We start from the raw sequence: 25699 nt of genomic DNA on the forward strand, positions 1-25699 counted from the left end.
ATAACTTGGTGATAACTTTCAAGAGATTATTAATTTCTCTCTGTGTATGTTTGCTCTCTCTAGAAGACTTAGCTTTTATGCAACGTTTTTTAATGTTTCAGAATTCTTTTTTTTTCCTCCATCTCTTAAATCTATAATAGAATAGAGAAGCCTATCTTACTGAAACTGCAGTCAAACTATACTTCACAGCTTTGAAATCAGAACCTAGGGTTTATGCTGTCTGACTATGGTAGATTAAGAAACACTTTGCTTATTGTGTATGAGCTGGCTTGCCTATCTGTTTTTTTTTTTTTTTTTTTTTTTTTTAAACGAAAAACCTGATGTGAGTGTTTGAAGTCCTGCAAAAAAAAAATCCATCTCTTGTGCACTCAACAAGGAATAGTTTGTTTTCCACTGATGTTGAATAACTTAAACTATGAAGCAACTGATTGTGAAGTAATACACCATTGCAGAAGCGTTCTTGAGTATCTGAAAGATGTGTGCAACTGAAGATGGACATGCATAGGTGCTGAAATAAAAATGTGAAAGGTAGTTGCATAGGTAACATACATTAGAGAAAGTCTGTTGCCACACCTTTGTCTCTGATAGTGTGCTGTTGTTCAAGCTCTTCTCTGAGTAATCAGTGGCTCACTGAGCTTAGGGATTCTTGTTGGAAACTGTTCTCATTAAGTTACTCCTCTTGAAAAACATGGACATGATTATTGGAGGAGATTGATGATATACTAAGAAACCTGAGTGCAATGAGAAGCTGTCAGAAAATATGAAGCATGTGTTATACATGTGTGCTCTGAAAGCTTTCCATTAAAAGCAGTGTCTGTGTTAGGTAGGTTTTCATAACATTTGAATCACTATGTCAGGCATAATGTAGGTAGCAGATGCAGAACTCTTACAGGGTAGGTTGTCAAGTTAAGCTGGCTTTACATGCTGGCCAAATCTTAAAGCATTTTCAGTGTTTATTATTGGAAGATTTACTCGGTTACTAAATTGAGGTTAGTTTTTATCCAGCCTAATGCCATTTTTAGGGTGAAGTGGTAACATTCGTAGCAGTAGTTAGCACTGTCCAGTAATGTTTTGTGCTTGCTTTGCTTGTGTTCATGAAGGATGATGAAGATAACATCTGATATTTCAGCAGAGGCTTGGACAATATAAATGGGTGTCTGGTTTATCTGATACTGTCTGGTTCAGAGTTTGCCTTGCTGTGAGGAATTTACATGATACTAAACCTGTATAATGTGAAAGACTGATCGTGGCCATGAAGGTTTGAATGCTGGAGTGTAGAAAACTTTACTGTGTAATGACAACTGAAATTGATCAAGAAGCAGAATGACAGTAGTGTTTGTCGGTACCCGTTTTCTGTTTTTTTTTTTTTGCCTTTCTCTTCTGTTTGTTGAACCTGAAGAGGGTAAGCTAATGTATACTCTAATGTATAGTTTTATGTATAGTGTTTCAGAAGTTAAACAGTCTGCAGACATGAACCAACTGCTCTTTGCAGCAGTACTCTGAAGCAGGATGGAGAAGCATGGATGTGAGGTGGAAGGATATAAGTTGTTATTCCCTTCACATTTAATAGAGCAGTGGGAAAGGTGATGTTGATACTGTGGACTTCTGGACTTGGAATCCCTTTGCTACAGTTTTCAGTTTGAATTGAATCTTCTAGAATCTGCCTTAAGAGAGAGAGTCAACTTGAGATTTGGGGGAACTGCCACTTCCTAAGTAAAAAACAAAACAAACAAAACAAGAAGACCCCAAAACCAGAAAATCTACTTCTGTAATTAACCTAATAGCAATAATGAATCCAGTTGAAAACTCATATTCTGCTACCTTATTGTAACTTAATTTTCAGGAACCTGATACTAATTTATATGTGTAAGTTACTGCAGCTGTAGACTTGTTCAGTTCTCTTTCTTCCTGTGTTATTTACTGTTTGGTGAAACTTCGTGGAGAAAGGATTGTGTTGCACTTGTCAATCTCAAACGCCTCAGCATTTGATTTTGATAGGACAACCTATGCATTAACATAAAGAACAGTATGCAGTAAAAGTGACAACATTGCAAATGAGCTTTGCTTTGGTTTGAGATCAGTGGGTAGAGTTGTGGTACAGTCGCAAGAGGATTTACTCAACTGTTGTGAGAGGAAATTTTTGAAGTATGACTTGTATTGCTTCAAATTTTCTTGTCCCTTAATAGAAATTTATGGTAGACTTAATGGCTGGACTGAAAGATTCATGCCAAACTAAAGGACTCTTCCTTATTTCCCGCATGCTGTTTTGTTTCTGGCACAGCCTGACTGCTGGAATCTCTTTTGTATTTTGTAGTCTCAACATCCTTGAAACCTGAGTTTTCTTTTTTCTTCATCAACTTCTTCCTGATTGAGTTTCTCAACTTTACCATGGCTTCACCATTATTTCTGGAGAATGGAATTTCAGTTGAGATTTCGATGATGCTTGTCTGAAATTAGATTTTATTTGCTTTATTTCTATGTAGTAAACTGATTCTCTCCCATCCACCCCTTCATCCCCCTCTTTTTGCATTAAGTTTTTAGTAAAATGAATTATTGCCAGGAAATGAAGATTCTACATGCTTACTGTGGTTGAAATTGGTTTTCCTTGCTCAAAGAAACGTGTCCTGAAGCTTATAAATAGCTTGTAATTTCTGTTAAGGTCACTGGGCTTACTTATGCATTTGAAGCTGCATGTGTAAGAAATTTAGTTGCACAGCTGTCTTGGGGCCTTTATGTGAGATGTTGCCTTTGAGGTTGGTATTTTAGATTTCCAACAGCTTTGAATCCTTGAGAGCACATGAAGTTGTTAGCAGTTCTACTGATTGCGTGCTGTATTGGTTTGCTCATTCCTTGTCTTGTAACTAACTGGGTAGATATAACTGCAGCTTGGTAGCTGAAGATGTTTTCATGGAAGTACATCTGAGCCAAAGACCTTGTCAAAACTATTCCCCATTTCCAGAAGATTCAGAAGTAACATGAATGAGGAATATATGTAAAGAGTCACAGCACCTCAAACTTTTTTTTACCTTTGCTGTATGCCTTTGAAGATGCGATATGCCAGAGTGAGGCAGATCCATCAAGAAAGGGTGGTTGAAGAAAAGCAGTTCTCTGGAGTAAATCTGATGCTGCACAGGGGATATAGAAGTAATGAGAAATAAGGGGAGGGGGGGAAACTGTATTATTAGCTGAAAAGTGATGATTTTGTTCTGATTGTTACAGATAGGGAAATTCTGATGGACATAAGAATGGTTGAACCTTGAAAAGGTGCAAAAGGTGAACCTTGAAATCTCTCAGCATTCTCAAAGCACATAGCTGAGGAAGACTGTGCTGTTTCTTAATTTGCCTCTGACTTCTGTGTAGTGTTGAGTCCAGGGTTAATATAACTCAAAGCTGCATCTGAGTTTGTTCTAATAATAGTTTCACTTCTGGCAAGTTTTCCCACAATAAATTATGTCTTTAGTTTCACAGGAAAGAGGGAAAATGTACTGTTGTAAAAGTGGAAAATACTTTTGAGTTTCCTTGCTCTCCCATATTTCATCATGTGAGCAGGTTTGGGTGGAGAAGCAAGGTGCTGCCTATGACTTGATGCCAGCTGACTAGTTCCTAGAAATAAATAATGGTGCTCTTTTCTAGATTGAAATAATACAACTAATAGTAACTCATGAGGAAAACAGATGAGGAATGTAGCAGCTTATTAAGATAATCATTTCATTCATGACCAAGATGAAATTGAAACAGTAAAAGAGAACTCAGTTTTGTTTTGTGGCATGAAAAGTACATCTATCTGTATCATAGAACTATATGATGATTTGGAATAGAGGGAACCTTGAAGTTCATCTTATTTCTACTCCTCACTGTTGGCTGAGTTGCCAACCACTACATTAGATCGTCTTGTCTTCAAGGGATGAGATATCCACAGATCTGATAAACTTTGTGGCCTCTTCTGGACCGGCTCCAACAGGTCATTATATTGGGGGCCTCAGAGCTGAGTGCAGTACCGCAAGTGGAGTCTCCCAAGGGTGAACTTGTGGTGGAACTGCCTCCTTTGACCAGCTATCTGCACTTGTTCACAGCAGTCCAGAATATGCATTATGGCCTTGAAAAATTTGCTCATAACTACTCTGTGAAAGCATGAGCAACTTCTGCCTTGGTATTGAATTTTCTTTTCATATTTGACTAAGTCTAGTTTTAAAGTATTTCTGTGAAAATTAAATTGTGTCGTCACTGGGTATTTCTTAAATACAGATTTACAGAGAATCCTTGTGAGGGGTTGACCTTGTTGTGATTTCCAGATGCCCACCTAGCCACAGTTCCTGTCTTAACGGGATGGAGAAAATACAAGATGAAAGAGCATTTTGTTTGCGGTGTTTTGGTGGTTTTGTTTTCTTTTTTTTTTTTTTTTTTATGATGTACCAATAACTGTAAGGACAAAACGGGCTTATGGAAAAATAATTTATTGCCAATTAAATTAGACTTACATTGTAAGAAAAGAAGACAAATCCACAATACCGCCTCTCATCCTAACCCCTCTTCCCCCCGCCCCGGCCCACCCCCCCCCCCCCCCCCCCAAGCTCAAGTAAATTTGAGTTTCTTTATTGGTTTCATACATTTTTTTTTTCTTCTCTTTCTAGGAGGGGCAAGAAGCACAGCATAATTCTGAGGACCCAGCTGTCAGTGAGAGTCCATGCCTGTATTGGTAAGTGAAGTTCTACATGACTAAAAAAGAGAAGGAATAAATGAAATGATCTCTTGAGAAGCAAATCTAGGAAGTATGTATCAGCTTTGCAGTGTTCATAGTGTGCTACAAAATCTATTTTTTTTTTGTCTTTGCTGCTTGCTAAAGTTGTTATATAGGTTACCCTTTAAGAACGTTAAAGAGATCAGAGATGCATAGCATTTGACAGTTAAGTGTGATGGTTGTGGGTGCTCTGAAGAATCTTGGATTATCTGTTGTTCTGCTGTCTTTGTATGTCCCTAAAGAGGATTATATTCTGAACTGTGAAGGAAATATGAAGTGTTGTTGACAGACAACTAGCTACAGCATTTTAATAGCATGAACTGTTTATTACTTCGGGTATTGTGGATCTTGGCCACTTGATGCCATCATCATAGTGTTGGTGTCTTGGAAGAACCCTTCTTAAAACACTGCTCTCCCAAGGAAAAGTTTGAAGCAATAGTGTGTGTCGTATGAGCTTTAGGATTGCAGGAACAGAGGTGGTTGTGCTGTGATAGGACTAATGTTCTCCTGTGTTCTGTAGACTTGTATAACCAAGATGTTATAATCGCAATATAATCAAGAGAGTAAGGCAAAGCAGACAACGATCACAAAAAGAGAATAAGTGGAAGAGCTTACCCTTGGGTTGAGCTCACCAGAAGATACCAAAAGAGGGGATCTCCAGAAGAGATCCTTCCCCTCTGGTAGCCAGCTCTTAAATAGGTCCAGGAGGGGTGGAGCCTGGCTCCACCCCTTCCGGCAGCACAGGTGAATTGCCTTCAGCTGTGCTCCTCTGGCTGACTCAAGGCTCACCTCAGGTGATTAATCAGAGGTTCAGGCTGTGACTCAGCAGTTCCCATACAAGACTCAATGTTAGTCTAAAGTTAATCTGGAGATGTTCAAGACCTGCCTGGATGCCTACCTGTGCGACCTACTGTAGGGAACCTGCTTTGGCAGGGGGGTTGGACTCGATGATCTCTGGAGGTCCCTTCCAACCCCTACAATTCTGTGATTCTGTGATTCTGTAATGTTCACATTCAGGTAATGTTATGAGAGATGCTATGGGCAGCTGGTTTATTATGAGTGCTATTGTTGCTTGCTTTTTTCAGCGCTTATGTAGCAGATTCAGTGCCCTAATTGTTTACCTTGTTTGGTCTTGCTTCATTAATTTCCAGCTAAGAATTGGAATATAGTCACTTTTCTTAACGCGAAACTTTGACTTCAATTTATTTCCACAGTACTGCTGTTGTCAGAAGATTCAGACTTTAAATACTACAGAACTTCTTCTCCTGCCCCCAGGAAGTATTATGAAATGGCCTTTATGGGAATTTGAATTGAGCAAAAGCAACCTACAGAATTCCTCAAATACCTCTCATTGAGAGCAAACTTTAGGCTGCATCATGCAGGAACAGATTCTCTTTTACTACATTTGATTTGAACAAGCCTACATGTTAAGTATTAGAGGAGAAACAGTGCAGACTCTGGGATGATTTTATAAGTATAAATGAAATTACAAACATTTTAGGGAAACTTGTTCTTGTTGGATCTAGGAATGTCTTTGGCAAAACAGACCAATGCAGTGTCCTGAATTGAGGTTTTAAAAAACACTTTTCATGTTTTATTCCTTCCTGGAGTGCAGGAGTCAGCACAGGGTTTTGAGATTCTATGTGTGGTTGCTTTGTTTTAATCTGTTTGCATGTGAACTCACTGGGGGCAATTAGGCTTATTACTGTGTATGTATTGCAGTTGTTCCTGTATGAAAGCATATTTCTGTTAGGTGCTGTTGTACTCTGGCAGCAGTGATGCTTTTAGAGCTGAATGCATAGGAGCCAGGCTGTGAAGCTCGAGTCCAGATTCAGCCTTCTGGAACTGAAGGGTGTTTGTATGGGGGCTTTTTGGCTTGGTTCATTACAGCCAAAAAAAGCCAAGTCAAGTGCAAGATCTGTTTCTAATTTCTATCCTCTGCTGAAGTTTTCATTTCTAGGCTAAATTTTTGATTCAACCTGTAGCTTGTAGATCTTCTCTCCTCTTCTTTTGCATTTTTACATACCAGATGTCTTATTTTTTTGGTGTGAGATTGATTGAAGCAGTCAGAAACCCTCTGCTGTTTTTAATACTAACCTCGTGATGAACTGTGCCTGTCCATCAGAGCTCTCATGGAATAGGAGGATTGTTTCACTGACAGTGGGCACTTTGCTTCCTTTTGCATGTACTTTCACATCTGTTGCCTGTTAAATCTTTTTTGAAATATATTTAACTTTCAGTACTAATACTTACGTGTTACATGTGGACCAAAAGTCAGGAGCTAGAGGTGACTGAGACTGTTAAGTGTAATAAAAACATCTTGCTTTGACTGTTTCCCTTCTGCCCGTCTGTATTGGAATTATGATTGTCCTCACAATATCCCTGGAAAGCATTGTTTAGAAATGTTACTGCCTTTGCAGTGTCAACACTGGCTAGCTAGGGCTGCTTTCTGAGAAGTCATAGCTTGTCCTGTAGCACCCTTGCCTCAGAGCTTCTTGTCATTTTTGCTTTGAAGGCTTTACTTTGCTTTAGAGAAATAGTTTTCGTGTCATTAAAGCTCCCATTTGGAAGTTGTACCAATGCATTTTCATCTCTCTAGTGTATTATAGCTCTAGATTGTGGGAAGTGCACAAGTGTTTTATGTCCTAATATCCAAGTGGAGCATTAATGGATTCACTTGTCTAGGGAATTCTTTCGGACTTCAGTTTCAGAGGATGTATTAACTGCAGGCCACTATTTACTAAGACTTGAGTTTTTGCAAGTTTCAGGTTGAATCTGTAGTGTATGGAAGTGTTGTGGGGTTTTCTGTTCTGCTTTGTTTTTAGCAGTGCGAGGAAGGAATAGAGCATAACAACCTGAGTGTGAAAGTTGTTGGGAATACTATTTTCTGCTGTATTGCATACCATTCAACTCCAGAGCATTTCAGCTTAATTTAATCCATTGATATACACACACACACACACACGTGTATTTGTCTCAAGTTGAGTTTGTATTATATGCCCAGCCTAAGGACTTCCAGCACCCAGGAATAAATTTTCATAACTCCACTTATTCTATTTTGCCTTGATCCTGATTAAAATGCCAGTGCTAATTTAAGAATATTTTCAGGAATAAGATTTGAGTGTTCCTATACTGATATTTATAGTCGTCTTTCATGTGAAAGGATTTGGCAAAAACAGTTTTGTGTTATCTAACTAATTGAAAACTATAGAGGTACTCTTGCACCTGTTCAGGGTCCTTAGTTAAGGAAGAACAATTCTTATACTGCTTACTGTAAATTGCTGTTGTTTTAAGATTTGTCAACTTTAGCCTTTTATTCTATTATTCTAGTTACGTTTATTGTGAATTAATACTCCATGGGGAAAAGTCTTTTTTTTTTTTTTGGCAGCTACATGACTTTCTTTGTTTATTTAAGACACTTAGCTGTGCCTTAATGTTAATAAATTTAATTTGTAGGTATTTAACAATTACAGAGCTAAGATGAAGCCTTAACATCCACTGTAAATGAGGATGCAGGTCTGAAGTGAGAACACTACAGTGCCAAAAACTTTTGCACTTGAAACTTAATTGAAGTCTTGAGTCAGAGTGACTCTTTGACAGGGTAGTTTTAAAGCTCCTGTGAAGATGAAGCTCTGCTCTCTACTGTGTGGCTGTTTGGACAGCTCTGCTTGCTGTGGCTGCTACTACTGCCTTGCTGATTGTGCTTCACTTGTCTGGCCATTGTGTCTTAGTTGCCTCTCAAAATCCTGGGGAGTCCTGAAGAAGGCAGCACCATTTGTTTTGTGTGCAGTATGTAGCCCAAAAGAGTGCCATGTCTTGTTTTAAAATATTAATGCCTTTGTCTGTGAATCATCAAGTGTGTTACTATCAGAATTGAGGAGGAGGTTTGGTCTGAGACCCATGACAAGGGCTTGGAATTGTTCTGGAAAAAAAAAAAAAAAAATTGTGAGCTTTAGGTGTTAATACAATGTGATACAAGAAGAATGACAGCGATGATGCTTTATGTCATACTGGATATGTTTACTGGCCAGGGATCAGTCAGAGTACTATAGCTTGGAAGAAGAGCAGATATTGCAGGGTGTACTAGATCTTTCTTCCTATCAATTTATTATTAGAAAAAGTGGAAAAAATCTCAGTTCTACTTGCAGTGTTTTTTTGTATTATAAAATTATTTTTCTGTGGTCATAACTTCTGCCTGTCTTTATGCAAAGTCTTGCTTGTATCTTTTGATAAAAATAACAATTTGTATAGATACTGTGAGTATCAAGTGTTTTACTTGAACAAGGTATGTGCCTATACAATGTGCAAATATTGCAAGATTTTTATTAAATCATATAATAGAATTGTAGAATATTTAGAGTTGGAAGGGGCCTCTGAAGGCCAATTAATTCAAGTCCTCTGCAGTGAACAGGGACACCACAGCTTGATCAGGCTGCCCAGGGCCTGATCCAGCCTCACCTTGAAAGTCTACAGGGATAGGGCATCAACCACATCTCTGGGCAGCCTGTGCCAGTGCCTTACCACCCTCACTGTAAAATACTTTTTTTCCTTATATCTAACCTAAATCTACCCTCTTCGAGCCTGAAACCATTTCCCATTGTTCTGTTGCTAGAGACCCTGCTAAAGAGTCTGTCCCCTTCTTTCCTGTGGCTCCCCTTTAAATACTGAATGGCTGCTATCATCAACTTGGAGCCTTCTCCAGGCTGAACAGTCCCAGCTCTCTCAGCCTGTCCACATAGGTGAGGTGTTCCCATTCTGTGGATCATTTCTGTGGCCTTGACATGGATGTGCTCCAGCAGATCTGTGTTTTCTTCTCTAGTGAGTAATCCACATCTGGACACAGCTCTTCAAGGTGAGGCCTCACTAGCACAGAGTAGAGGGGCAGGATCACCTCCCTCGCCCTGCTGACCATGCTGCTTTTGATGCAGCCCAGGATATAGTTGGCTTTCTGGGCTGGGAGGGTGGGCACTGATGGCTCATGTCCAGCTTCCCATCCATCAGTACCCTTAGGTACTGGTGTCAAGCCTCTGCTCAATCTGAATATATCTATATATCTATCTACATTATTTGTCATTGCAACAGTTTTGTACACCCATTCTGTTGGCTTTAGTACATAGGCACTTTGAGATTTGCTGGAACATGATAGAGCTAGAGCACGCCTGCCCTTCCTGAGTTCTTCCATGAGTTCTTGGCCATATATTATTTTCTAAGTATGTGGTCTAACAAAAGCAGCTACTGCTCTGCATGACCAGCCACTGTTTTTGGAGCGTCTGCTTTATCCAGCAAGGTTAGCACCAATAATCTATCCTTTTCACACAACTCTTTGGGTTACCTTTTTTTGACATAATCTTATTCTCGTTATCTCTTGTGGAATGGAACCATAAATATCTCTGAGCTCTTTTTGTCCTATGATACCTGAGGGAAGCCATAAGCTAGCTGTAACTGCAGTGGAAACCAGCTGTTTTTATTTGTCCTTTAATAGCTGAAATATGCATCTGAACCTTTTTTCAATGTACAGTTTTCCCTTCTGTTTTCTATTATGTGGATTTATGCATGTGTTACAGCAGATACATCCTGCAGCTATCCTTTCATATGTTGAACCTTCTCTATGCCCTTTCTCTCCAAGAGCTTGAGCTGCAAGTGTCTTCCCAGTGGAACCGCAGTGCTTTCTCTAAGACAGAATCATGGCTCAGGTCAGTAACTGTGTCTGGCACTTTGTTACAGGGAAGATACGCAGAACTGGTGCAAAAACATGGTTTTCATAAGTACTGTACAGAAGTGTAGAAGAGACGCTGATTCTGGTTAAGAAAATGTGCGAAACTATTGTACCTCATTCCCTGAGACCAGAGTTAAGCTTGTGCCTACACCCCATCTTACAGATACTATACCATGCAGATGCTTCTTTCTACAGGTATGGCAGATGATATATTTGTATGTGTGTGCTGGCAAAGAGTTCTCAAAGCTGTGGAGACCGTGAAGCTCCTGTAGTTGCCTCTCAAAATCCTGGGGTAGATAGAATAATCCTGTAGAAGATGCTGCAGAATTTTCTAATGTTTTAAGAGTGTAGCTTATTGAACCTGATGTAACTCTTTTTTTTTTCCCACAAGTTTCCAAATATGCAAAGTCTATATAGAACACTTTCTTAAAGGAAGCTTAATTGTGGCATTAGGTTTTTCATTTGAGCTCTTCATTTGGACAGGTTGGATTTATATGCTCAAATGGAAGTTTAAAGAAAGAAAGGCACTTTGGGTCGTTTGAAGCACTTCTTACAGTTTTCTGTTCAATGTGAGGCATTCGTAACAGAGAACTTTCAGTTTGAGAGAGAACATGTGGGGAGCATTAGCAGTTCTACAAAATGCACAACTGATTTGGATTAATTTAAAGGGGACAAAAGAGGTGCTTTGAGAATTTGTCGGAAGTGCTGTGGTTTTCAGTTCTTTGCGCTGATGGTAACAGAGAGGTGAGCTGAAATTGTTTCATCAAATATCTTAGCATAATTGGGACAGAAGAAATGGTGATTGTTGGATTTAATGGTGCTGCGTTATGGATCTCTACTTCTGACGTGCTTCCTATGATTCTTGCTGTAACTTGGTTAAAGTCCTGGCTTAAGTGAAGACAGTAATAAATGTGTTTATTGGATGTAAACGGGCTTTCAGAGACATTTCAAAGTCTTTCTAGTTTATTTTTCTGTAAGAAGCTTTTTTTAATGGCATAACAGGAGTTCTAGTTAGAGTAATGCAGATGGTACAGGAGCCTGCTTCCAGATGTGACTGGAGATATCTGCTTCAGCTTTTTTCCAATTTGAGTGAAACACGAAAGAGCTGCTAAGGCTATGATAAAAACACTTTTATTGAGCTTTTTAGGATTATTTAAATTTGCTTTACTGAGAATATGGAACACAGATGCTGTAAGTAAGATCCTGTGGCCCTCTGAACAGATTGCTTTGTGAAAATCTATCCATATAAATAAACTCATGGTTTTGCTCTTAAAAATGTACACCATTATGCTGAAACATTAGACTTCTTTGTTGTACTCCTAATGCATGCTTTTGGTCAGTCTCCTTTTGTTGGATTAACTGCAGCACTTCCTCATAACCTGTTATTTGCCTGTCTTGGTCTCACTAAAATAATTCAGAACCAGTTCTGTATGATTTCAGAAGGTCTTTGATATGAAGCAGGAAAATTTCCAAGAATTCTGTGCATTTCATGTAAACTGCAATTTTTCAAATAGGCTTTGTAGCAAAACAAGAAGCTGTAGAGCAGATAAAGCTTCCATGAGTGATAGGTTGCTGCTTTAAAGCAGTGAATTCCTATTTTAAAAGGGCTTACTTCTGAAAGGACTGCTGTGGAGCGTGCTAGTGGGATGCTTTTCTTGCCTTGGGAAGCTTTGTATTACAATGTTGAAGCTTGTCTGACTTGCACCTGAAAGTACTGCAGAAATTGAATGAGATGTCTGAATTGGGAAGCCGCCTTTTTTTTTTTTTTTAAAGACAACTTAAGCTTCCATAGTAGTTTGCTTTTTTTGCAACGTGTAATAAGTTTGCAAGACTTTTCTTAAACAACCTAAAATCAGGCAGTTATCTTTAGTATACCTTAAAGGAAATCAACTCTTCTTATAGTCTGGAAACTAAGTAGTATGATGCTTTATTTCCTTTCTTTTCCACTGTCACAAGCCAACTTAAGCTTTTCAGATATTAAAAAAAATAAAATAAAATAAAATTAAAGCACCAAATTACTGATGCACAGATTTTTAATGTGCCTAATTTTACTCATGTCTACCCATGCATCTTTCTGAAGATCAAGAAATTCTAACAAAACACAGTATTGCTTTTAGCTTTTGTACATAATTATTTACTCAGTACTTTAAGAGTACTTCTGCTAATGAAATTTCACCAAAAGGAGAATGAAATTAATTAATTGAATTAACATGTAACTACTTGACCATACTGCCATTCAGTTTCTAAAATGTCCTGCCTAAAAGAATGTTGCTATTGTCAAGGCTAGGTTTAAAAGTTGTTGTTTAAAGAAAAAGTGATTGCAAATGTAGCTGAAAAGTGAATGAGAAAATTTTTGTAACCTTTAAAAACCATTTTTCTTGACCATTATTAGCAGACTTAAAAACGTTTAACTCTGTAAATGTGTGGTAGGAGCAATACTTCTTTCTGTGCTGGGTTTTATGGCCAAGAATTGAGTATATTGGTGGATGATCAAGATATTTTTGAACGACGCCCGTGATCTTATACTAGACTTTGAGAAATACTTGCCAAAACTAAATAAAGTCGTCATAAGAACTGTCTCTACACATCTCTATTACGACTGTAAAGTTTTAGCGGCCACGCTTGGCCCACTCGTCTGCCACCAACATACTGCCTAACTGCTGCTGCGGACCTGTGTTTGAGGGGTGAAGCTCCCTTCGCTTCAGCATCACTTGTACTTGATAGGGCTTTTCTGTCCCCTCAGAGATTGACCTCTGCTCAGTCTGTCTCAAATCCCAGCATTTCCAGTACTTGACTCTTGGGACGGATGTGGCTTTATTCCCCATGAATATTTTGCTGGGGAGAATCTGCAGAAATCTTTGTTGCAGTATGCCAGCTAAGCACACGCATGACAAATTTGTTTTTATTTTTAACAGTCCAAACGTGTTCAAGGGAGTTTCCTAAATCTTAATAGATAAAGGTGTTTATGTAGTTATTAAAAGAAAAATAACAATTTTTCTTAATCTTTCATTTGTATAAATGGCTATGCTTGGTTTCAGTATAACTTCTTTCTTTAGCTATTTGCACTCCCCATTGTGTAGATCTTTGTATTGAAAGGCAGAGCAGTTCTTAGTCTTTTGGTGTGCGTGAAGTAAGCTGAACTCATCATGTGATGGACTAAAGCACAGCAAATTCAGGTCTTCAACTGGATGGAGGGAGAGGTTAAGTTCATATTAAATAGCTTTAAATAAATTAGTATTATACGTGGATGAGAACGGTGTGATTTGTTGCTTTTTTTTTTTTTTGCCTGTATCTAAATTTGTTCCATTTCAAAGATAGAAGCCAAATGAGTTTGGTTCAGATTATATAGGTCACTCCAAAAGTAATGCCTTCTATTTATTTCCGTGGAAGCCGTGATAGACATAAAGAGCACAGTGATGCTATTTGATAGAGCAAATTCTCAGCTACAGAACACTTTTTCAATGTGATCACAATCACTAGCTGTGCATTTTCACCAGTGATGAACAAGAGCCTGCATGCACGTTACTTTCAGAGCATACCTGCAGTTCACTGGAAACTGTACTATTCTGTATTTTAAGCTCTGCCCTGCCAAACTTTGTTAGAGATGCATTGGTTAAAAAAAGTTATCCACTTAGAATTATGGAAGGGAAATTAGGAACCACTACTTAAAAACTGTGGATTTGGACTAGGAAATATTGGTATTTCTTTTGGCTGTCATTCTTGCTTCTGCCACTTACTCTTTGACTTGTCTATAAGGCGAATGGAGAGGAGCTAATTTAGCTCATGCTGAAAACAAGTATGACTTCTACCTCACGAAGATGTTCTGAGCTGCGTGGGCAAAAATGGCTTTGGTTTGCCAGTGGTCTCTAATCATGTATGCTGAAGACTGCATTAACGTTAAATATATGGTTTGTCTGTTAGCTTTTATGTATAGGAGAAGAGTGTTTCTTCACCTGAGGCTGACTAGAGAGCCTGTGGAGTCTCCTTGGCAGTCTTTAGAAGCTGGCTGGACATGAGATAGGGCAGTCTGCTCTGGGTGGTCTTGTTGGAGTATGGGTTGGAGCTGATGCACCCAGCATGCCCTGCCAGCCTCAGCCATCCTCTGGGTGTGTCTCGTTCTGTTGTAAGACACAGCTCTGGGTTTCTTTAAGGAGCTGTGTTTTGGGTGCGGCTGTAGTGCAAGTTGTGGCTCTCCTAAAGTTTTCCTAAAGTTTTTGGTTTTTTTTTTTTTTTTTTTTTGTGGTGAGGAAGATATGGATTAGTGATGGAAGTATGGATTAGTACCTCCAGAAGCATTTAGTATAAATACTCATCTCTGGTTCAGGGTATGCCACAAAGAAGTGTGATGAGTTGCCATTATAGCTTTGTACTCGCTTTGTGCAGCCTGCTGGAAGTAATCTCTCATGACATGGATGGAATTTTTTAGGGTATTTCATGTAAGCATTATCCAGTTTAATCTAGAAGATCTTGTTTATTTTACAGTTTTTGCACTTTTCTGGTGTTACTCTGTTACTTCCCGTGTTTTTTAACAATGATAATATCTCATTTAAGTATTTTTTTTTTTTTCCATTTTAAGTCTCAATATGGCACAAAAAAAATTAAGGATCTGAAGAGGTAAAAATGACAGCTTCTTAATTTAGGACCTAAGCAAAGGTTACTGTGAATGGATAGCCTACTGTTTTACATAGTGGGATGTCACAAGACTTGTCAATTCATATTTAGCAGTTTGAGATCCTGGTATGTCTGAAGTTATGTATCAGGCTTCTTTTAACCTCTCAAACATGAAATATTTAGCCCTGGTCTTACTCTTAAAACATGAAGAGGAGTGAATTTGTAACCTCTGTGCTTCAAAAATAAATTTTGTTTCTGCTAGCTCATTTCTCACTGTGGCTGTTGACGAGGATTATATGTCAACTTCAACGGCTACTTATAATTTCAGGATGTCTAAACCTGGCACCACTAGTTAGCTTCTTGCTATGCTGAGGAGGAAAATACGGCAGTTGGATGGGTTCCTTGCTTCTGTAATCCTAAAATTAGGTTCACTGACTGTTCAGGAGCCTGTTCAAAGTCAAATGCCACTAGAGAGATTTGCTTACTTCCTGGCCTCATGTGAAACACGGACAGTTGTGAGCGTGGAAAGCTTCTTGGCATGCTGGGCATAGGAGGAGGCCTGGAGCAAGGGTTTATAGCTCAGCCCATGTGGTTGCAGAGCTGGTTCTGCTGGTGCAAGAGCCTGGTGAGCTGTTCTGCACAGCAGAGAATGGTGATGTCAGCCAGCTGTCAGTCCTTTCCTGTGGCTTGTTGGTTAGAAGAACATGCACAAGTGGTCCCTCCAACAGACTCATCAGGAGGCCTTTCTACTTTTGTCTTTTGCTGATACACTGCAGAAAATCTTGCTAAAGAAAGTGTGTTTGCGTCATACATAATGCTGCTCTGAAAAACTTTGGATAAAGTCTTCACGTGGGAGTGCTGTCATATGTCATTCACTTCAGTGTATTTCCAGTATATTATGAGTATTTTTGATCCGAGAAAAGATTAAGTGAGGAAATAGAAGCCTCCTTATATCTGTGCCTGAATACTGTAATGTTTTGGAGGTTGTGTGCTCTAGGAGACAGGATGGTCTGCAGAGGTTCATACATGGGGCAAGCATATGCATAAGCAGCCCTACGTACCCTACATAATACACAGTGGGACACTGCTAGCAGTCACATTACCTCCTGGGTATTCTTTCAGAGGGCATGTTGCTCACGGGGAATGGGAAGGCACTGGTCTCTGGGTTCATCTTTCCTATAATATGCATCAAAAAAATAATTTATAGGTGAAGCTGTAGTGCTGTATCATTGGTGTGGATCCCCTTCCTGTGGGCCTCTCAATCATTCTTGACATGCAATTTAGCATCTGTTTTACCCTCTAGGCTGCCTCTATCATTGGTAAATGGGGATTGTCTAGGGGGCACTTCAGAGCATCCCAGCTACGTTCCTGCCCTGAGTTGCTCTCCTTCCACTGACCATAAATGGAACAGTGAGGGAGAGGAGCTGCCAGGATGGGAAGCTCATGTACTTGCTGTTGTCTCTGTTTTGTGTTTGTAGAGCCCTGATAATCATTCTAGGGAGACAACAGTTTTTTGTGAAATCTGATTCTTTACCAAGCTTTGTAAATAGCTACAGTCATTTCTTTTTCCTAATTTCTGTCAGTGTCTAATATGTAATAGCTATATGCAAGTATACTTACTGATACAATTCCTGTGTAATTAATTGTTATGGGAACAGTGTTTGAACAGTTACCTAGCGGCAGGGGTGTAGTATCTTTATTTCTGATGTACATTTACTAACTGGTTTTATTCGTTTTAAAATACGCTGGGAAAAAAACATCTGACTTAATTCTTAATCTTCTTCTTTGCTCTCTTCCTAGGTTGCTATGTGTGTATGTCATATCGTCTGTGTTGCACTGATGATATTTATTGTAAATAGCCAAGTGGTGTTGGTAGCACTGCTAATGAGAAGTTCAAATATTTTCTTCAGTGTTATATTTTTATAGCTAGATAAAACTTGTAGGCTGTCAGAGGGAAATCTGAGTATTAATCTCCTGTGTATTCTTGAGTGACCAAACAGGAAATCCCTGTATCAGTGATGGGTTGACATGCCCTTTTTTCTTCAATGAATGAATTTTTTTCATTTTTTACTATCCAGCAGTTGCTATTGTTGCTATTTTTTTTTTTTTAATTTATTTTATTAACGACTTATTTTGGAAATGCTTTATCCTTCCTCATGATTTGACTAGAAATTTCTTCTGGTATAGTTTAAATGCAGGCAGTTCCTATCCTGCAAGAAAGGATCTATCTGTACGGCAGAAGGGCATATGCTTAGTTCATATGTTTGTATTTGTATGCACAGTGTTATACATGCTTATATGCTGTTAAAAGCACCCAATGTCTATGCCATTGCGTGCAACGCATGAGGGAGGTCCTTCTAATAGTGGGAAGAGCAAGGGAAACCGCATTCAAATGTGTGTTTGAGCTATGCTATGTATTCCTGCCTGTTGGAAAAGTTGAGTGTTTCCTAAGTCTGAAGATGGTGCTAGGGGAGTTGTCAGCTTCAGCTTGCTTCACCTGTTTCAGCCTGGTCCCCTGTAATGCCCTCTTATCAGGTAGAACACATAAGGGACTTCGCTTTCTCTTACAGATGTCCATTTGTTTCTTTCATAAAAACAAAATAAAATCTCTGTGGGGGGGAAAAAAAAAAAAGTATTTAATAGCATGTTCTACTGCTGTTACCTTCTGTTTTCAGAAGAATCCCAAGTTTGTATATAAAAGTGTGTGTAGGGGAAGGATGTTTTGCCATTCAAAATGGAGGGGCTGTTAGTGAAAATCTTGATGGCCAAAAAGGATAGAAATGAAGTTTAAGAACAGCTGCACTGAGTAGCATGTTCTCCTCTTTCTTATCTAATGGATACTTCGGTATCTTTGGAAACTCATCTTCCCTCTAGCAAAATTAGCTTCTGCTCAGTGAGTGAATCATGACTACTGTAACAAGGACAACATCAGTAGATATGTTAGGATGACAGTAATGTCACTCAGATGAATGTGTTACAAAAAGAGTTCTAGGAAAGAATAAGAGACATTCAGAGGTCAGGGCTGTGAGTTACTCCCATTGGCTCTAAGAGTCTTAGTATAAATGGATAAATAGAAGGAAAAGATCAGTGTTATTTCTACTGCTGTGCTCAAGTGTTTTGCTAGAGCTGATGCAGAAATTCTGGTTGTTGGAACACAAGTCTTTCTAGGCAGATTCTCCTCTCCCTTGTGAAGGTTCGGGGTCAAAGGTAGTCCATTTGACCTTTGTGAAGCACTTGAAAACAATGGTGTTTTTTTCTTTGATAATTTGTATGAATCTGTTTCCTGGATATCGGATTCATAGGCACATCCCTTCCCAGGAGAAAGAAGTTAGTTTTACTCTAGCTCTCAGCATGATATTTTTGACCAGAGCTTCTTCAAAGCAAACCAAGATCACTGTATGTTTCAGACATTACAGAACTTGCTGTGCTTCATGCAGAGCTGCAAGGACCTGCTTCTGAGGCCTTTCCACATAAGAGGCAGGTTTTTTTTTCTCCTTGTGTCTTTCATATTATTTTAGTTTTTTTCTGGTTCTTGTGAGTACTCTGGCATGTTGCTGGGGGTTTCAGACACAGACGCTGCCTGTCGGCACCTGCTGATGAATGAGTCGGTGGCAGTCGGTCAGGCACAGTGCGCACGCCCTCGTGCATCCCTCCCTGTGAGGGTCAGGTCAGCTGTGCTTTGGCATTTAGCTCCCCACTGGAAAGATCTTTGCCTTGTTTCCTGTGAATAACAAGAAAAAGGAGGGGAGAGGCACTGCGCGGGCTACCTGCCCTCTCCCTGCTGGGAAGACAAAGGATCTATTTTCAGGGCAGCTGCATGTTCTGGGCATGTAAATGTGATATCTTATCAGAGGCTGCTGTGGTGCATGTCACCATTCACCCCTTTCACATCATCTTGTTGGTAGATAGTGAAATGGTGACTTTAGCATATCGTTTCTTCCTTCGTTAGTTGATAATGTGAAGAGCATTACAGTGACCAAACTATGCCCTTGTGACCTAACTGCAGCTCTCAGAATTTGGTACTGCTGTTCTTTGCATGCTTGTGCACACATGACATCACTGCTCTTCAGTCTCTTCTTTCCTTGGTGATAGCATTTCTAGTGCATTACAGCCTCAGAACTTAGCAGGGATACCTTGTTTAAACCAGAAGGAAAAACAGTAGTGTGGTTTGGATAAAGAGCCTGAATTTCCATCCTTCTGCCCTTTCTTTTCATGATTTTTTTTTTTTTTAGGGTGTTAACACCAAAGCTATAAAGGGAAGCTCTTAAATTTTCTCAACATCTAATTTATGAGTAAAAGTAGTTGTCACTACTATTTACTTGCAAATACTTGTTTGCAGCTTTGAAACAAATGCCTCTACAGATTAGGACTGTATTTTGATGCTGCAGTGAAGCAGAGATTAGCTGGTTCCCACTAGCAGAGATCACCCCCTTCAGTATTCACTGCTGGCTTTGCCTGCTCAGCAGACACCACAGCAGTGAAGTCTGTTGCTTTTGCTGTTAATGTCTTGGTCAGTTTAGACCACAGAGAAGGTTGCATACAACTGAGTCCCTGATTACTTAGGCTTGAGACTCCTGAGTCCTAGCCTCCCAGCTTCCTTGTGATATTCAGGAGTTTCAGTCTGACTGAATGAAGTGTGCAGTGGGGAGCAAGGCACAGCAAGGACTCAGTGATAAAAAGTTGTCCCTTTAATTGAGTCCTTAGTTTGCTGTTTCAGTTCTTCCGCTCTGATCCAGTTAGCGTTACATTTCTCAGCTTCGCATCCTTGATAGTCAAATGCTAGAAAATTAAATTTCTTGGAAAAGCTGGTTTTCTTGAGGGTGGATGTTTCAAATCAAAATAGAAAAGAAACACTTGTGTTGAGGAAGCATGGTTTTCTCACTCTGTGGTTTCTTGTCCATTGAACTGTAAACCTGTATGAGGTATCTGCCTGGTACTTCAGCTGCTGTGAGCTCCAGAGTCATGAAGGCAGCAGTATACTGCTTAGTTTTGCATGGAATGAACGAATGCTTCTGTGCCTTTGCAAAAAAAAAACCAAAAAAAACACAAAAAAAACAAAAACAAAAAAAAACATTGGTTATTAAGCACTTGATTCTCCGTATTCCAGCTGTAGAAACTTCCAGTATGGATACCTTTTGCCTTTTCTTTTTGATGATCACTTCCCTTTAACTATATTTTCTTTGACTGTCTCTTGTAACCTGTTTTTTAATATTTCTTTTCAGCAGCTGAATTGTGCACAGTTTTAAGAGGACTAGCTTCTCTTGTCTGGTAACTGGCGTGCATGCAGGAAGATGGGTGTGTAGGGGCAGAATCTTTGTCAGTACTGCTTACAGTAAGTAAGAGGAAGGCACAAAAATGCATTCTGAGGAATGTAAATGAAACCACTTCCTAATCCCTGGTAACTAAGTGAAAAGAGTGATAAGCTACCCAGCCCTTGCAGCATGGCTTTATGGGTTTTAAAAAAAATAAGCAGTTAATAATTTGATGGGAAATAACTCTGACAGGCCTAAGGAAGTAGTTGTTTGTAAAGAAGGTGGGTACACATTGTCATCTTGTGCCTTAAATACTTTGCAGAGACACATTGCCAACAGGTATAATGTAAGTTAAAGAACTATTTTGTTATCCTGCATGATCAACATAAATGATTAAGATGATTTTCCTATTTTTTTAGAGGGTCACCTTACACAAATGTTTAGGTTATTCCTGATGGATGTGTTGTGAAAGATTTTCCTTTTCCTTTTTGCAAAGAGTGGGCAAACATGAATAAGTCCAGAAGAGCTGTAGAACAAAATGTCCTTGCTGGGTCAGATCAAATGTCCATGGAGACCAGTTCTCCTACTTCCTTCTCCAACGGCAGGGAGCAGTTGCCTAAGCAAATGATACAAAAACAATATAAACTGCAGATATTTCACCAGAGTATTTTCCGTCCTCTGACAGTTTTATGCTTTATAGTCTTTGAGATGTTGTCTTCACAATTATTTACTGTCTGTGGATTTTTCTTCCGGAAACCTGCCTAGTTACTTTTAAGACGCCATTCTTGCTTTTATTTTATGAGAAATGTCTTGACTGTGAGTTCCAGCAGTTCAGTATTCTTGGTGAGGCAGAAGCTCTTCTGGGTTAGTTTGGACTTCAAACTTTTGTTAGATAACCTGTGGCCTTCCAATATTTGAAAGGAGCATATAAATAGGAGAGGGGGAACAGCTGTTCTCAGGGATGCATAGCGATAGGACAAGAAGGAATGGTTTTAAACTGAGACAGGGGAGGTTTAGGTTAGATATTAGGAGGAAGTTTTTGACAAAGAGTGCGTGTCCTGGTGGTAATGCACTGGAACAGGTTGCCCAAGGAGGCTGTGGATGCCCCATCCTTGAAGGTATTCAAGGCCAGGCTGGATGTGGCTCTGGGCAGCCTGGTCTGGTGGTGACCCTGTACATAGCAGGGGGGCTGAAACTAGATGATCATTGTGGTTCTTTTCAACCCAGGTCATTCTGTGATTCTAGCTATATTGGTAAAGGAATTCATGATTCGCCATACCTTCCATTAAATTTCAGTAGTGGTCTTTGTTCCCCTCCCACTTCACCTTTTTTACAGGATGGAAATCCCTGACCTGGCAGACCATTCCCATTGTGGAAGCTGGACCACCTTCATTATGTAATGTTTCATTAAAGCACTTCAGCAGTTATTTGCTATATATCAACCTCTTTTCATTTATCTCTTCTGTAGTCCTTTTATGGAGCTTTTGAAATTGGGCGATTAAATCAATCTACTGTAAAATTGTGTACTGGATACACAATTTCTTTAAATAGAGCTTTTAATTATGATTTCTACTTTTTGTCTTCTCTTTACTCCCTAAGACAACTCAGAAGCATTTACAAAAAAATGCTACAGATCAGGTATTTTATGAGCATCTTCTAAGTGGTAAATACTCAATTCAAAGCTTTAACTGTATGAAAAATTTGAACAATTTCTTTTGTCTGACACTTTTCTATATTAATTTCATCTGTCATTTATATCCTCCCATCAGAGTTGTATGCTCCTTTGGCAGTTCTTCTATGCTTGATACTGCTCTTGCTTGTTTTGAGTGGCTGAGCAGTAACAAAACTTGCTCAGCTATAGCACAGGCCCCAGCTCAGCACGGGCCCCAGCACCCATTCAGTTAGCTGGACTTTGAATTCAAAGTTTTGAATTATAAATTGAATATAAATTTTAGCTCTGGAATCTCTAGGGTGTTAATGAAGGCCTTAATTTGCTCTAATGCATCTATTTTGATGTAAAGATGAAGATGTCACTATATGCATGTTCAGGTGTATTAAATTGGTCAAAACTAATGCTTAGATTCCTTGTATCAGGGGAAACTTATCTGAACTTGAATGTGTGTACTCACATTCCTGTTTTTTTTCCCCCTTATATTTAACCAGTACTATTTTCTGCTTATTCATCATTTCTATATTTTCATAGATTTCTAAGAGCTCATCTCAAGAAAAAAGTCAGTATGTTTGGCTGAAATTCAAGATCATTTTTCTATCTCAGTATAATTGATTGAACATGGCCATTAAATCTTAATTAACATTATTTAGTAAAAATACTGACTGTAATTACTTCAATTTGACACAAAGCAGGTCTTTGTGTGAGTTCATTATCCTGTGTGAAATAACATCACTGCTGTTACTGTGCATTCCTTCTGCTTGTTGAGCTGCTATGGAGAAAGCACTTGCAGGATGAAATTCTTTTCTTCCCTGTGATGGCAGATTCACTCAGTCTAAGCTCTAAAAACTTGTGTGTAAATGTGCTGTTTTAACATTTGGGAAGGTGCAGTGACTCACTGAGCCTGTTAATGACTTCAATTATGGTTGTAAGTGCTTCACCCTCTATTTTAATGTCTCATTCCCACAGAGGAGGAAACTGAAATGTACCAATAACCTCCTTTCCCTAAGCCCCAAACTCTTACTATGAGGTGAGTTGGAAGATCCTCCGTATATCACAGATAAGCTAAATTTAGAGTATGATTTGTGTGGGAAAGCACAGTGCTCCTTCCTGTTCCTCTGCCATGTTTTACCCATCCCTTAGCTGTACAGGGACATACACTGGGCCATGTTTTCTGTGAAATCCCTGAGGGCCCTGGCTTTTCTAGCAGTCTGTGCCCTATGATATGAAGGTGCATTTAAGATACGTGTGACTTGAGACATTAGGTGTACAGAATACCTGTGTCCCTGGCAGGGCTGTGGAGGCAGGAAGCTTTAGCCTGATAAACAGGTAGAGACAGGGTTTCTGCCACCAGAAAAAGCTTGTCTTGTGATTGTATCCATAAGTACCCCAGGCTTTCTGAAGGGAGTCAGGATGGTGCTTTAACCACAGTATGCGACACTTGCTGCATGTGTGTGCTGGGTACTCCTTTACTTCTACCTGGATTTTCTGAAATACCTGGTTTGTTCTCCTCAGATGGCAGAGATGATAATTTTGGGATGATTAATTTGGAAATTTTTTTTGAGCTTTCACACATCAAGAGGTCAGTTACACTATATGGAAAGTTTGTGTGTTATCTTAAAAGGCTTTTGTGATTAGGTAGGATTCCACTTGTGACGTTTTTGTTGATCTCTTTATTGGGATTAAGCCAGAGACTTGGCTCTTATTTGAGGAAAGGGGGTGAGTTGTAGGGGTGAGTTGTGAGTTGTTCTTTTGTTGTTGAATGGAACGCTTGCACACGTGGAAGAAAACTCTTTAAAAGTCTTATCTGAAAAAGTAAAATCTGATCATTCACCAACAGAAGAGAATAGGGGGGAAAATGCCATCCTTTCCACTTTGTAATTTTGTAGAACTACTCAGTTTGCTTGTTTGTACTTGTTCACCAGCAGACAACATTCTGATGACTCTAGTTTTATTATTTAGCTGCTTGCTAATTGGGAACTCCTATTTGAAACTGCTTGCAATCCCTGAAGCCTTATGGTCTGTTTTCACGTGTAAATCTGTCTCACAGTGGCACAAAAAAAGTATGACCATGCTGAGGACAGAAAGTGGTGAGCATGGAGGACAGCTGATGAACCCTTTCTGCAGAAGAGATCAATTTATCATTGAAACTTGCAAAAAGTCTCTGCAAATATGTAACACACATCAGAAATGCAAAGAGACCAGGGAGGTATAAACTTGTTTTCACAAGGAAAAGAGATTTCTGCAGTTTTAATTTCTATGCATGAAAGTGTTTATGGATGTTAGTTTGAAAATTTGTGCGTGCTTTCAAACTGTGGAATACTGCTGTAAAGAACATGCTTTGGAAAATCTGTACTATTTTGTACCACGTTATAGCTAGTTTACTACATCATTTCTAGTAAAAATCACTTCAGAAGAGTATTCTACTAGTCTCTATAGTTCAGGGATTTAAGACTGGAAAGCTCATCCTCTGAGACCAGTGTTCTGTTATTCTGCATTACATAATCTCCACTATAAAGCTACTATATAGTATACAGGAGCAATAGCTGCTTTTTAGCTTTCAGTCAGATTTACAAAATGCTAAGCTCATTCTGTAGATACTGGATAAAATTGAATTTCTGCTGGCCATGTAGCAACCTGAGATTTAATTACTGCTGACCTCACTTGGCATCCCAACCTTAGGAACAGCTGTGTGTGCTGAATCAGATCTTCAGCCTGTGCAAAGTAATTCTCCTGTAAGTCAGCTGAGAAGCTTGTACAGTGTGTGTGTGTCACCTCTGTCACGTATAGAGAGGGAACGTTTTGAATTTTGTTGCTGCTCTGTGGATCCTGAGTTCAAAAGCAGTTTCCATGGAGGAATCTCAGGGTAGAAAGAAATCTGCGTAAATGTACATTATAGAGATGAGCAGGGGAGTAATGAAGGTCTTATGCTTGAATTTCAAATGAGATGTTTCTGTTTCTCTGTTGTCCCAGAGGAGTTCTGAGGAGCTTGTTTTGTGCTGAGCAAGTCTCATTGCATTGATTTTTGAGTAGAAGACCATGTTATGTGGCATTGGCATGTGGTTATTGAACATTGCTCAAACACAGACTTTTGTAGAGGTGGAGGAAGAGTTACGTCTCAGCTTTCTGAATCTGGGCAATTTATCTTCAGCAAACTGTGACAGAGATTGCTCCTCAACTCTGCCGTGTTACATACCCTGCAAGTTTCCAAAGGAGCAGCTGGGAAGGCAGGGAAGGCTTCCACTGGTGTTACAGTAGAGTATTTGGCTCTGACAGTGAAATATGAGTATGTAGCTTGAGGCTACTAAGCTAATTGAAGGAAGGGGATGGGGGGGGAGAATAAAAGTCCTCCTTCCCTCCTAGACCCCCCAGAAAGACTTCCAAAGACTTTCACCTGATCCCCAAGGGAAAGCCTGCTCTTGAGGATGAAGAATGTGTTAGTGGATGTATCTTTGTATCAATGTGTCAATAGTCACATTAACCGTTGTATCCAAAATGAACACCTTGATTTCATTTTCTCATTAAGAAAACACTGTCACTGGGGTGAGATGAAACACGACTGGCTCCAAAGTCCTGAATTCTGTTGTAAAGGGATACCTGGATTTAAATGAAGCTGAGTTAATTCAGTACAAGTTCACTGCTAGAGGGTAGGTCAGTTGAGCAAATGTAAAATATTGCTATAATAGACAGATAACTCTGTAAGAAAGAGAGAG

At 39.3% G+C, this 25699-nt stretch overlaps 1 protein-coding gene across 5 annotated transcripts in view; it reads left to right on the forward strand.

The window, feature by feature from the left end:
* FHOD3 (formin homology 2 domain containing 3) overlaps positions 1-25699 on the forward strand; it is a 359344-nt gene that overhangs the window by 38767 nt on the left and 294878 nt on the right. For all 5 annotated transcript variants that reach the window (XM_042868621.1, XM_042868620.1, XM_042868617.1 and 2 more), the window contains exon 3: positions 4632-4696. In XM_042868621.1, the coding sequence (XP_042724555.1) occupies positions 4632-4696 (65 nt within the window). The remainder of the gene's footprint in view (positions 1-4631; positions 4697-25699) is intronic.

The sequence above is a fragment of the Lagopus leucura genome, unplaced genomic scaffold (genome assembly GCF_019238085.1).
Source record: "Lagopus leucura isolate 7727_CA_CO unplaced genomic scaffold, USGS_WTPT01 Super-Scaffold_100002, whole genome shotgun sequence".
NCBI classification, from domain to species: Eukaryota; Metazoa; Chordata; class Aves; order Galliformes; family Phasianidae; genus Lagopus; species Lagopus leucura.